The sequence below is a fragment of the Typopeltis vanoorti genome, chromosome 13 (assembly GCF_054136105.1).
Source record: "Typopeltis vanoorti isolate ZY-2024b chromosome 13, IOZ_Tvanoo_1.0, whole genome shotgun sequence".
Classification (NCBI taxonomy): Eukaryota; Metazoa; Arthropoda; class Arachnida; order Uropygi; family Thelyphonidae; genus Typopeltis; species Typopeltis vanoorti.
In genome coordinates this window covers 116,742,767-116,754,919 of record NC_143561.1, presented here as the reverse complement: position 1 = coordinate 116,754,919, position 12,153 = coordinate 116,742,767, and the positions used below count along the sequence as shown (strand labels likewise).

Genomic DNA, 12,153 nt, shown 5'->3' with positions numbered 1-12,153 from the left:
TTTCAATATCTTTACATTATTATATTCTAATATGATTACCTAATTTTTGTGAGATAATCTGATACAAAACATTATATTTTGGAAGCAAACTTGATGAGTACTTCCTGAATTCACAGCTGTCACAGTATTTATTCATCCCATTGTAAACTTAATTGTTTAGCATTACCTAAATGTAGAAGAAAGTAATATGCATACAAGTTGTATTTTAATAAATACATTTTGGAGAGATGTGACAAAGACTTATTTTATGATTTAAAAGAAATAAAATCCCCATTCTTCTCTTACATGGAGGCCTCCCTGTGATGGTACTGGCCATTTTCATTCTTCCCCTTTTTCAGTGCTTTCCTTCCTGTATTCTTCACTCTGCTTCTCCTGGGTTTTCTACTCTCCTATCTTCCAGATCACAATCACCAGGATTCAAAAGATTTTATCATCTTGTTTGCTGTGTGGTGGGACCCATGTACATCCAAAAGAGGATTCTATTAGTCTTGCATTGCTTTGGCCCCTGCTTCAGCAAAATGAATTGGCACCTCTTGTTTAATTGTGATGATAAATCTCATATTTTTTAAATTATGAGGTATGCTCTTACCTATGGTACTGTGCATGTAGAAAACTAAATTCTTTTATGCAATCACAAGTCTCCACGACTGTAAATTTGAATGGTTACCCAGCCAGAATCAGTCAGATGGGGTCCCTTAGTCTAAGGTTAGGGCATGAAGCTTGTTGCACTGATGGTGTAACCTCCAATTAATCATCATTGTGTTCCATTTCTGAGCATGTTTATTGTTTTCTGCATAGTGGTTGTCCATGTGTGATTCTGGTGGATAAGGATCTCTGCTGCCAAGCCAAAAAAAAAAAAAAAAAAATCCTTTTAACCATGGGTCTTTCATCCTCAGATTTTCCAGGGACTCTCACAAGACTCCAACCAAGTACAGATACTATAGATAAATCCTGTGATAATAGAAATTACAAACAAAATCTGACACGATACATAAGTACACCCATGTTTCTCATCATTCATGCAACATTAGATGAAAAGTCAATAGTGAAAACATCATTTTCTTTTTATTCAGAAGGGTTTAGAAGTATTTTAACTGATAATCATATAATCAAATAATATAATCAAAACAGTTGAAAAACTATGTTCTGATTATATGATTCATCATCATCATCATCATCAAATTCCTGCCATGTACCCTCAAGGGGTGTACAGGATATGATAGTATTACATGAAAAAAATTACATCATTATTAATTTCCTATCTACAATTTTCCTCCAAATCAGTCTGTTACTTGTCAAGACTCCAACATTATCAGATCTTATATTTCTATCGTCTAAAGCACTTTGTACCGTATCAATCCACCTATATCTTGGTCTTCCTCTTGGTCGTTTTCCTGCCAACCTGGCAGAGAACACTTGTTTTGCTAATCTTTCCTCGCCCATTCTGTTTAAGTGACCAAACCACCTGAGATTAGCTCTGCTAACACATTCCTGGATGCTGACAATGTCAAGTTCTTTCCTAATATCTTCGTTTTTAATATGATATTGCCATTGATGCCATCTGTTCACACCTATAATCTTTCTCAGGACTCTCATATCTGTGGTCTCTAGTCTTTGGTCACTTCTTATTCCATATGAATTTATTCAATTGACTTCCCACCATACCAGCTTTGCTGATTCTGTTGTCTATTTCTATATTTAATTTACCATCTTCAGTAAAAATCGTGCCTAAATAGCTGAAATGTTTTACTTGTTCCACAGGTTCTCCATTCACAACACAGTTGACATTTTCAATGATTCTGCCTATTTTCATTGTCTTTGTCTTTTTATTGCTGACCTTCATACCATATCTATTACAACAGCTATTCAATTTATTCAGAGAATCTTGCAGACTTGTAGCAGATTTATTTAGAAGTATAACATCGTCTGCATAAAGCAAAGAGCTGACATTAACATCTCCAATTTTGATATCATTTTTAATACCACTTTCCTTCATAATGTGATCCATATTTATTCCATAATATATTTAGATCTAAAAGATCAAGGCATAACATGTATGAGGTGCAACCTGATAAATAGGGATGGCTACCTGGTTCTGACCGGGAATATCATCTTTACTTTTGATACACCCAAACCTCCAACATCTGAAAAAGCAGGATATCTAAACTGTTCTGTTAGTGTGTATATCCCTACTTCCCTGAAATGCTTTAAATCCCAAAAATATAAGCATGCCCAAACTCTTTGTAGAGACCCTACCATATATGTCTGATGTGATAGTAAAGAGCATGATAATAAATCTTTCTCAGCAAAGAAACCTAAATGTGTTAAATGTCAGAGAGAACATCCAGCTTACTCATACCTTTGGTGCGTACCAAAGGTGGAAGGATGAAAAAGAAATGTAAAAGATAAAAACCAAATAAAATATACCAAGATACACATAGGAAGCTAGATACCACCACCACTCCTGATCTTAAATCCTCTTATGCTGAGAAGTTAGCAGTTAAGAAAATATCAGAAGCATCTGAAACACATATGTCTGTTCCACCATCTGATTATTTCAGCATAACCTTTATGATCATGAGTGCTTTTCTTTGGAGCACATTAGTCACTACTGTTATGATCTCACACCCAAAACAATTCCTAAAATGTTCCAGCTCTGTGAGCATCCACTTGTTAAGAAAATAAGGACAGGGGTATCACTGGCAGAAAAAATAGATATTTCTGTATCCACTGAATGAAAACTGAACAACTGATTCTGACATATCGGATGATATATTAAAACATTTTTCCAGAGGAAGAAATGGACACTGCCTGTCCATACTTTTCAAAATCAGTTGACGAGCACAACCAGATGATAGTAAGCACTCAACCATTCAGAAATTGAATGTCTCCAGAGCCAGAAGAATAGAAAAATTCTTACAGTAGAACTCCAGTAGATTCTGTTAAAATATTGATGGTATGAAGGTGCTTTGCAGAAACACAAACTTATTTGTTTCCATCAACAGGAGTCATAAACAAAGCCTAGTGATGACCTAAACTTACCTTAAGGCATTTCATTATTATTCGTAAGGACAGAACTGGAGACGGACCTACTCGTGGAGGAGTCACTATCCTAGTGGACAACTATATTCCATTTCATCACATCCAGCTTAATGCTACTCTGGAAGCCGTAGCATGTTTCTCTCAGTGGGATTTCTTATTACAATATATTTCATTTATTTAACTGAGTTCTGAATTAACGGATCTCAAATTGCAACTGCCTCAACCCATACTTATGGGCAGTTGTAATGGACACAATATATGGGGTAACTCCAACATGAATGGGTGATGCCATAAGCTTTTCTATGGCAACAAAAACTGAAACCAGACAATTTTTGTTTCAGGAATACATCTCTCATACATATTCCTAAGTGGACCAATGTCCATGTCTATGAAAGCTACATTGTGTGTTGAAGAGAAGATTGTGGCATTCGTAATAAGCATATGAAAAAGGTATTGTGTCCATTATTAAGATGAGAGAGGTTACTTTTTGTTTCTATTAAAAACTTTCTGCCTAATGAGTCTTCCAAGTCTAAGTGGGAAACAGATTATCCCAGCTATATCAGCAAAAAGAGGATGTTTCCCAAGACTCTCTTTTCTTTCATGCTTACACGGTGATCAGAATACATTATGGAAAATTATGGAGACAACTACCATGTTAGAGCAAAACTTTAGTTTAATATAAACCAAAATGACCACTCGACGTTTCGACCTTCATATCAAAGTCATCATCTTCATCTGGATCATATACACATATATATACAGAGAAACAAGCTGCACTACAGTCTACATGGTTTACTAAAGTTACTGACCAACCGTTACAACAATTATTGGCCTGACCTCTGGTGAAGGGGGGAAAAAAACCTTGACTGCATCAAAGCTAGAGTCCTATTATTATTATTATTATCTATTAGGCTACAAAATTAAATCGGGCTGGAGAGCAACATGTGTGTATATATATATATATATATATATATATATATATATATATATAAAACTATGTAATTATACATATAAATTTCAACCGATTGGTATGGAATAGTTTTCAATAAGAGCTGAAAATTGCTTAAAGTCCTTAAGTATGCTAGATACTAAGTAGGCTGAATATGTGCCATCCAAATTCTTGGAATTTTTGTGCCACCATTATTGTTGAGATTAGGGTGGTTAATCAGAATTTCACAGGTGTCTATAAATTTTCTTTCATACCAAGTATTTGGATGATGTAAAGAGCAGGTACTTTTCCAATCAATTTGGTGTAGGGTGTTGAGAGCATGATCTGAGAGTCCTGCTTCACCAAAATTGTTATATTTAATGTGTCTTTTGTGTTCTTTTTTACATAAGGGAGTGTACGTCCAGTTTCACCAATATAAGGTAAGTTACAGGTGCAATAAACTCCAGGATGTGCCAATGGGAGGAGAGGATCCTTAGAGGAGTTGAATATATTTTTTAATTTTATAGGTGGTTTAAAAGTGGCATTGAGATTATAATGGTGTAGGATTCTATTGATTTTTTTCTGATAACACTTTAATATATGGGATGGCTATGGTTTTACTGTAATCTATATTCTTTTTTGATGAAGTTTTATGAAGAACTTTATTAACAGTATTTTTGTTATAGCCATTATTTATAAATGCAGGAATGTGCCAAGGGTATTTGCCACCTGGGTGCAAACTTTTATCGGCCGCCCCTCTGACATCTAAAAGTAAGGGTTATTAATATTATATTAGTTAATATTGTGTTAAAGTCGGTGTTGCTACCCGGGTGCGGTGCACCCTCGGGTTGGCGCGGCCCTGTATAAATGTGTTGCTAATAATCTTTAATTTTTGTATAAGAGCTTGTTGATTAGAGAAAATTGTTATAGCTCTGTTTTTAAGAGTATTAATGACTCCAGATTTTTGTGATGGGTGGTGATATGAATTAACATGTATATATTAGCCAGTATGCATCGGTTTGCAGTAAACCTTGAAGGATAGACTGCCTGAGGGAAGACGTGTGACCAGTGTATCCAGGAATGGGAGCGAGTTCTGATTTTCAATTTCGATAGTAAATTGTATGTGTTCATGTTGTTTGTTCAGGTGGCTAAGGAATGTGTTTAATGTTTGTCGACTTGTAGATAACGAAAACATCGTCAACGTATCTGAACCACTGTAGGTTTTAGAGTAAAGGAATCAAGAGCACTTTGCTCAAAAGCTTCCATATAAAAGTTTGCAATTGGGAGGGACAACTTGCATTACTTGATAAAGACCTTAACTTTGCAGTAGCACCTAGAACTGTTAATAAACTGGATTTTATACCATATAGAAAGAGGCATTAAGTCTCTTCCTAGCTGATAAAATTCAGTTAGAAACCAGCAATGTTCTGAATAAAAAGAAAACTTTATATAGCAATCTTACAAAAACAGAACTAGCAGCAATCCACTCATTCAAAGCTTATCAAGATATAATTATAACAAAATCAGACAAAGGTAATGCCACTGTCATCCTTGACAGGTCAACTTACATCCATCAGATGAATCAACTAGTCTCAGATAACAGCACCTATCAGCTTGTAAACTATAATCCAACTAACAGAATAAAGAAAAAAACTGAGAAATTACTTAAGTCCATCACTTCTTGGTCGTCAGACACATATTCAAATCATTCTGTAAGTACTGCATATCTGCAGCATTCCTGATTACCCTATCTATCTTTACATCATCAGCAAATAGCTATACGTCTCTTGTCAAATCCTTCCCAGTATCATTACTGTACAGATTGAATAACAGTGGACCAAGCACTGATCCTTATGGTACACCACTGGTTACCTTAATGTTGCAGACTCAAGATTAAGACCCCTGTATACCACTTTTTGATTTTTGTCAGTCAGCCAGCCATCCTCTTATCCATGCTAACATTCTGTAATCCAAATCCATATTCTCTAATTTATGCAACAGTCTACCATGCTATATTCTGTCAAAAGCGTTAGCAAAATCCGCAAGTGTCATGGTGTATCCATTCCCATTGTCTAGTTTAATGGTAACATTGTCTTAAATCTTACCTGGAACACTTAGAGAAATTCCTTGCTAATTCTAACATCTCCCCCCCCCTTTTTTTTTTTTTTTTTTATAAGATGGGAACTATGAAAGCTGAACTCAAATCATATGGAATTCGACCTTCTGACTATGCCCTCTGAATGAGGTTAGCCAGTGCAACATTTTTATACCACCATGCAAATGGAGGTATTCTGGACAAATATCTACTTTACTGTGCAGTAAATTTATCTACTGTGAAGTTAATTTATACACATTATGTGCAAAACAAGAGATTGTTATTTTTACTGTGAAACAAATTAAATGTATTGGTACTTGACTGCAATGTAACTGTGATGTCTGAAAAATGACAATTTTTCCTGAACTCAAAAGTAATGAAATCGTTTTTTATTTACAGTCCCGTACACTATTGGGAGGTTGTTCTGAGCGTAATGAATTCCTTTTGTTACATGCATTCTACGAGAAAAATTTTATCTGTCCAGATAAAATTGTTGGAAAGAAATTATATAATGTGAGTATTTCAACATTTTAATGAATGTTCTAGTTATATTCATATAAAAATAAATTAAGTAGAATTTGTGCAGCACATTTAATCATTGATGGTTTCTCTTCCTTCTGTTGTGTGATGTCTATATTTTTAATAATACCATATAGGAGAGATCATAGAATGAATAGTATAACTGCTGTGTGCAGAAGAATTTTAAGAAGAAAGACTAGCTATTTCCTGAATCTGGTGGGGGGGGGGGGATAGTTTTTGGAGTGACAATCTGAGGAAGAATATTTCAGAGGACTAAAGCAGATGGAATGAAAAGTTAGTTAAGCAGTTCAAATTGAGTTGTGGATGAATGTTAACCATACCTTCATATGTTCTTATATATGCATCTGCCAGTCAGATTAGATAAAAGCAGAAAAATAATGAAACCAGGTCAGCACAATAACACCCACAAAAATATTTTGGAAAAGGCAATAGATGTTTCTTATAACATATAGGAGAAAGTGATTGGAGTAAACCTCTGAGATGATCCTGTTCTTTTTCTAAGATATCAATCATCGAACAAATTTATTTTGAGGGAACTATACTTTGTACGAGGGGGGGAGAGTTAACTATTTTTCGCAGTTTATTAAATTTGCAATTCACTATAACAACAGTAATTTTTGATTCGAAAGACCAGTGTTCGATGCTTGTCTGATATTTGATGGCAAATATGTCTTTTTAACTGAAGGTGAGTTAGCCATTGTTATATAGAGTTGGGATTTTTCCTTTCATAAAACATCAGGCCGACCAAATTGTATTCTTATTGGCTTAAACCGCAATATTAAATGATGGTACAACATGATAGAATTTCATGTCGGTTGGGACGTCGCCTGGTTAAACAAGCCCCCGTTGTTTTCGCCAGGGTGAACAGCAAAAAGTCAGCTACTGGAACAAATCCTAAAACACACCCCAACTCAAATATCATCAGAATTGAAGATCAGTACATTCAACATAAGAAGCCTGAATGGCATAGAAATGGAGCTAGCTGAGGAATTAGATAAGTACCAGATCGACATAATAGGGGTGACTGAAACAAAAAAGACAAAAACTGGTGAGATCTTTCTGAGCAATAAACACAAAATGCTATATTCAGGCAATGACAATCAAGGAAAAGATAAAGTAGCCATAGTATTCAACACTAAATACGAGGCTAATCTTCTTGAATGGCAGGCAATTTCAAGTGGAATGATGTGAGCAAATATTAGATGGGGAACTGGACAGTGAGACTTCATTGTGTCTATGGTCCTACAGAAGGTTCTCCTAAGGTAGAAGTGGAGGAATTTTTTTAGGCTTTAGAAAAAAGCAACTGACACAATTAAAAAGGAAAAGTTGGTCATTGTTGGGGATCTAAATAGCAGAGTAGGAAATGATTGTCAGACATACAAAAATATTTTGGGAAAATTTGGAAAAAAGAGTAACAGCTAATAATAATGGCAAATACTTTTTGGATTTCTGCTCAGGACTTGGTCTGGTTTTTACTAACACCATGTTCCAACATAAAAATGTGCACAAATTCACATGGAGAGAAGAGGCAAGGAATAAGAAAAGTCTCACTATATTATTGTTGATAATGATGTTTTCTCTCTGGTGCAGGACACTAGAGTGAACAGAGAATTTGAAATTGGAAGTGATCACCATTTAGTCTTAAGCAGGATAAAATTAAATTTCATATTGGAAACAAGAACATGTAAGAAAGTTTTATAACGAATAAAAGTTGATCAGCTCTCAGATGTGAACTGTAGACTAAAATACACAAAAATTATTGAAGAAAAAAATGAAAGAGTTTGATAACAGAAATCAAACCCTGGAGATTCGGTGGCAAGCTCTGAAGAAAACATTGATTGATTCTGCTGGAGAGGCGTGTGGTGAGGTTGTGTGTAAGGATAGAAAAATCAAAACTCCCTGGTGGACACAGGAAATTAAAGAGGCAGTGAAGGAAAAGTTTCTTTCCTACAAATGTAAGAATGCTAAACACTGTGTAAAACTAGCTAAACAAAAGTCATGGGAGGACTTTGGCAAGAATATAGAAAATAAATATCAAGATGATGGCAAAATATTCTGGAGGTTGTTGAAGAAGCTTAGGAATGGAGGAAAGAGTGCTGTAAAAGGAGTTAGAGATGATATAGGTGAAATGAAAATGGGAGAAAAAGATATCATTGAAGTATGGAGTAATTACTTTGAAAAACTGCTAAATGAAACAAGTAGTGATGACAGCACAGTGGTAAAAAACTCTGACCAGGCATGCAGTCAGGAATAGATATCCATACCTGAAGTAGAAAAAGCCATCAAATGCTTGAAATGTGGAAAGGCAACTGGAGTCGATGATTTTAGACCAGAAATTCTCAAGTATGGAGGTATAAAAGTTTTACAGTGGCTACACTGCATGGTTCAGAGGACCTGGACTGAAGGACGAATTCCAGATGATTGGAGTAGAGCTCTCATAATACCCATATATAAAAAGGGAAATAAAACTGATTTTGAGAATTACAGAGGTATTTCTCTACTGAGTATTCCTGGTAAGATTTATGCCTGTATACTTGAGAAACAGTTGAGATGGATTGTAGAAGAGAAGCTTGGTGAGGAACAAGCTGGATTTAGGCCAAATAGAGGCTGTCAGGATCAGATCTTCACTTTATGACAAATAGTTGAGAAAGCATGGGTATATAACAAAGATCTGTATTTAAGTTTTGTAGATCTGGAAAAAGCATATGACAAGGTGCCAAGAGAGAAGCTATTCAAAACCCAACATTTGTATGGTATCAGTAGATCATTATATCAAGCAATATTTGAGTTGTAAGTCAGCAGTTCGAATTGAAGGAAGTACATTGAGATGGTTTAGTGTTAAATCTGGTGTGAGACAAGGATGTACATTATCACCTCTGTTATTCATTATCTATATGGATTACATTATGAAGGAAAGTGGTATTAAACCTGATATCAAAATTGTAGATGTTCGTGTCAGCTCCTTTCTTTATGCGGATGATGTTATACTTCTAAATAAATCCGCTACAAGTCTGCAAGATTCCCTGACTAAATTGAGTAACTGTTGTGATAGATATGGTATGAAGGTCAGCAATAACAAGATAATGAAAATAGGCGGAAGCATTGAAAATATCTGCATTGTGAATGGAGAAACCTATAGAACAAGTAAAACATTTCAGCTACTGAGGCACGATTTGTAGTGAAGATGGTAAATTAAATATGGAAATAGACAACAGAATCAGCAAAGCTGGTATGGTAGGAAGTCAACTGAATAAATTTATATGAAATAAGAGAGAAATTAGTTGGAACACTAAATTAGCTGTATACAAGACAGTGTTCAAACCAATTTTATCTTATGGATCTGAGAGCTGGGTCAGAAGTAAAACACTTAACCAGAGATTAGAGACCGCAGATATGAGAGTCCTGAGAAAGATTAGGGGTGTGAACAGATGGCATCAATGTCAATATTATATTAAAAACGAGGATATTAGGAAAGAACTTGACATTGTCAGCATCCAGGAATGCGTTAGCAGAGCTAATCTCAGGTGGTGTGGTCACTTAAATAGAATGGGCGAGGAAAGATTAGCCAAACAAGTGTTCTCTGCCAGGTTGGCAGGAAAACGACCCAGAGGAAGACCAAGATATAGGTGGATTGATACGGTACAAAGTGCCTTAGAAGATAGATATATAAATATAAGATCTGACGGTGTTGTAGCTTTGACAGGTAAGAGATTGATTTGGCAGAAAATTGTAGGTAGTAAGTTAGTCATCATCAGTTGCATCAGTCTTGGGACTGGTAGCTCATCAGCAATTTTCTCCATTCTGCTCTGTCATTGGATTTCTTCTTAACCTCCTGATAAGCTGTAAATTTTTCATGTTGTACTATCATATCCTGTACATTCCTTGAGGGTAAATGTCAGGCATTTGATGATGATGAAGAAACATCAGGCCAGTGAGCATTCGCATTGACGTACAAGTAACAGTCTGTGGAAATAGGATTAACTACATTATTTCACAGTTATGTTTGCATAACTATGAAAATAATTTCTATGATACTGTCATAGAAATTATTCATGGTCTTATTTCATTGATCAAGTAATCTCTCGACACATTTTAGAATGGATTATTTATTTTCATACATGTGAAATTCATTTTTATCTATGGGAGCAGACACAATGAATAAATTTTACAGCAAAAAAGTTCGAACATAAAAGGACAATGAAGAAATTCCAAGTAACACAGTATACTTTAAGGCAAGTGAGATAAAACTTACTCTGTTATAGTTAGTCCTGAACGGTTCCACAATTGCCATTAAAGGTTTAATAGCAGAGAAGAGTGATTGCATTTTTGATCCATTGAAAGTCTTAAGGTGATCTGAGTGTTCATCTTCTTCAGATAGTTGGCAGGTTATCATATTCGTATCCATTCGGTAGTTTGTGGATATGAATATGATATTCTATGATGGGCAGCATGGTTTTGTAAAAGTTAGGTCCTACCTTAGTAATTTACTCACATTTTATAATAGTGACAGCATGATTGGATAAGTAAATTGGTAATAGCACTTTGTAAAGTCCAGCAGTCCATGATAATGCTGGACTTTGCAAAGGCATTTGACCAAATACCTCATGTAAAACTATTACATACATTGGAGCATATGGGAGTGGATGTGAGGCCAGTGGCATGGTTGGGGATGAGGGTGGCTGATAGACATTAGAGTAGTATATGGTAGAGTGGAATCTAGGGGAATGAAGATGGCTAGTGGGGTGCCCCAGGATTCTGTACTAGGGCTGCTTCTCTTTAATTTGCATATTAATGATATAGGGATAGATTTAAAGGAGAAATGTTCAGTTGTTTCCAGATGATGCAAAATGGTAGGGGAAAATAGTTGATAAAGGTGTTGCAGATATCCTTCAGGATGATTTAAATACACTGGCATTGTTGGTGAAGGATAATGGTTGCCAGTTTAATGTTGCAGAATGTAAGGTTATGCACTTTGAACTGAAAAGATTGCATGCCACGTATCACATTGATGGTACTGGAATTTAGGAAGTTGATGAGGCTAGATATTGGGTGATAATGGTGGACAGGCAGCTGAAGTTCAGAGGGCATATTGCAGAAGAACTCAAAAGATTACTTGGATGTTGAAAAACATACTAACAAGTAAGGATAGGGAGGTTATTATTCCTCTTTTTAAAGCTTTTTCAGATAATTCAAAGATGAATGACCAAGCTGATGACAGGTCTGTGAAATGCTCTCTATGAGGATATGTTGAAGGTGTGTGTGTGTGAGTCAAAGTTTAGTTGATAGGCAGAAAAGAGGGGACATGAAAGAAACTTATTAGTTATTATAGGAGTTCTATAAGAGGAAAATTTTCAATGGAGAACAAATAGAGAGAGAACTAACTTGTAAGTTGTATAAGAATGTAGTTAGGTAAGGGTTCATGGACTAGATTTTTTGCTCAGAGAGTGTCCATTGATCATTGATTTTTTGCTGATTGTAGTACACTCCATTTCTCTTTTTTAACAAACCTTGTCTGTTCAAATTATTCAAGCTCTAAGATTTTCCTTGG

General features: G+C 35.4%; 1 protein-coding gene across 4 annotated transcripts in view; it reads left to right on the top strand.

The window, feature by feature from the left end:
• PolA1 (DNA polymerase alpha catalytic subunit) overlaps nt 1–12,153 on the top strand; it is a 561,406-nt gene that overhangs the window by 341,160 nt on the left and 208,093 nt on the right. For all 4 annotated transcript variants that reach the window (XM_090402430.1, XM_090402431.1, XM_090402428.1 and 1 more), the window contains one exon: nt 6,465–6,578. In XM_090402430.1, the coding sequence (XP_090258556.1) occupies nt 6,465–6,578 (114 nt within the window). The remainder of the gene's footprint in view (nt 1–6,464; nt 6,579–12,153) is intronic.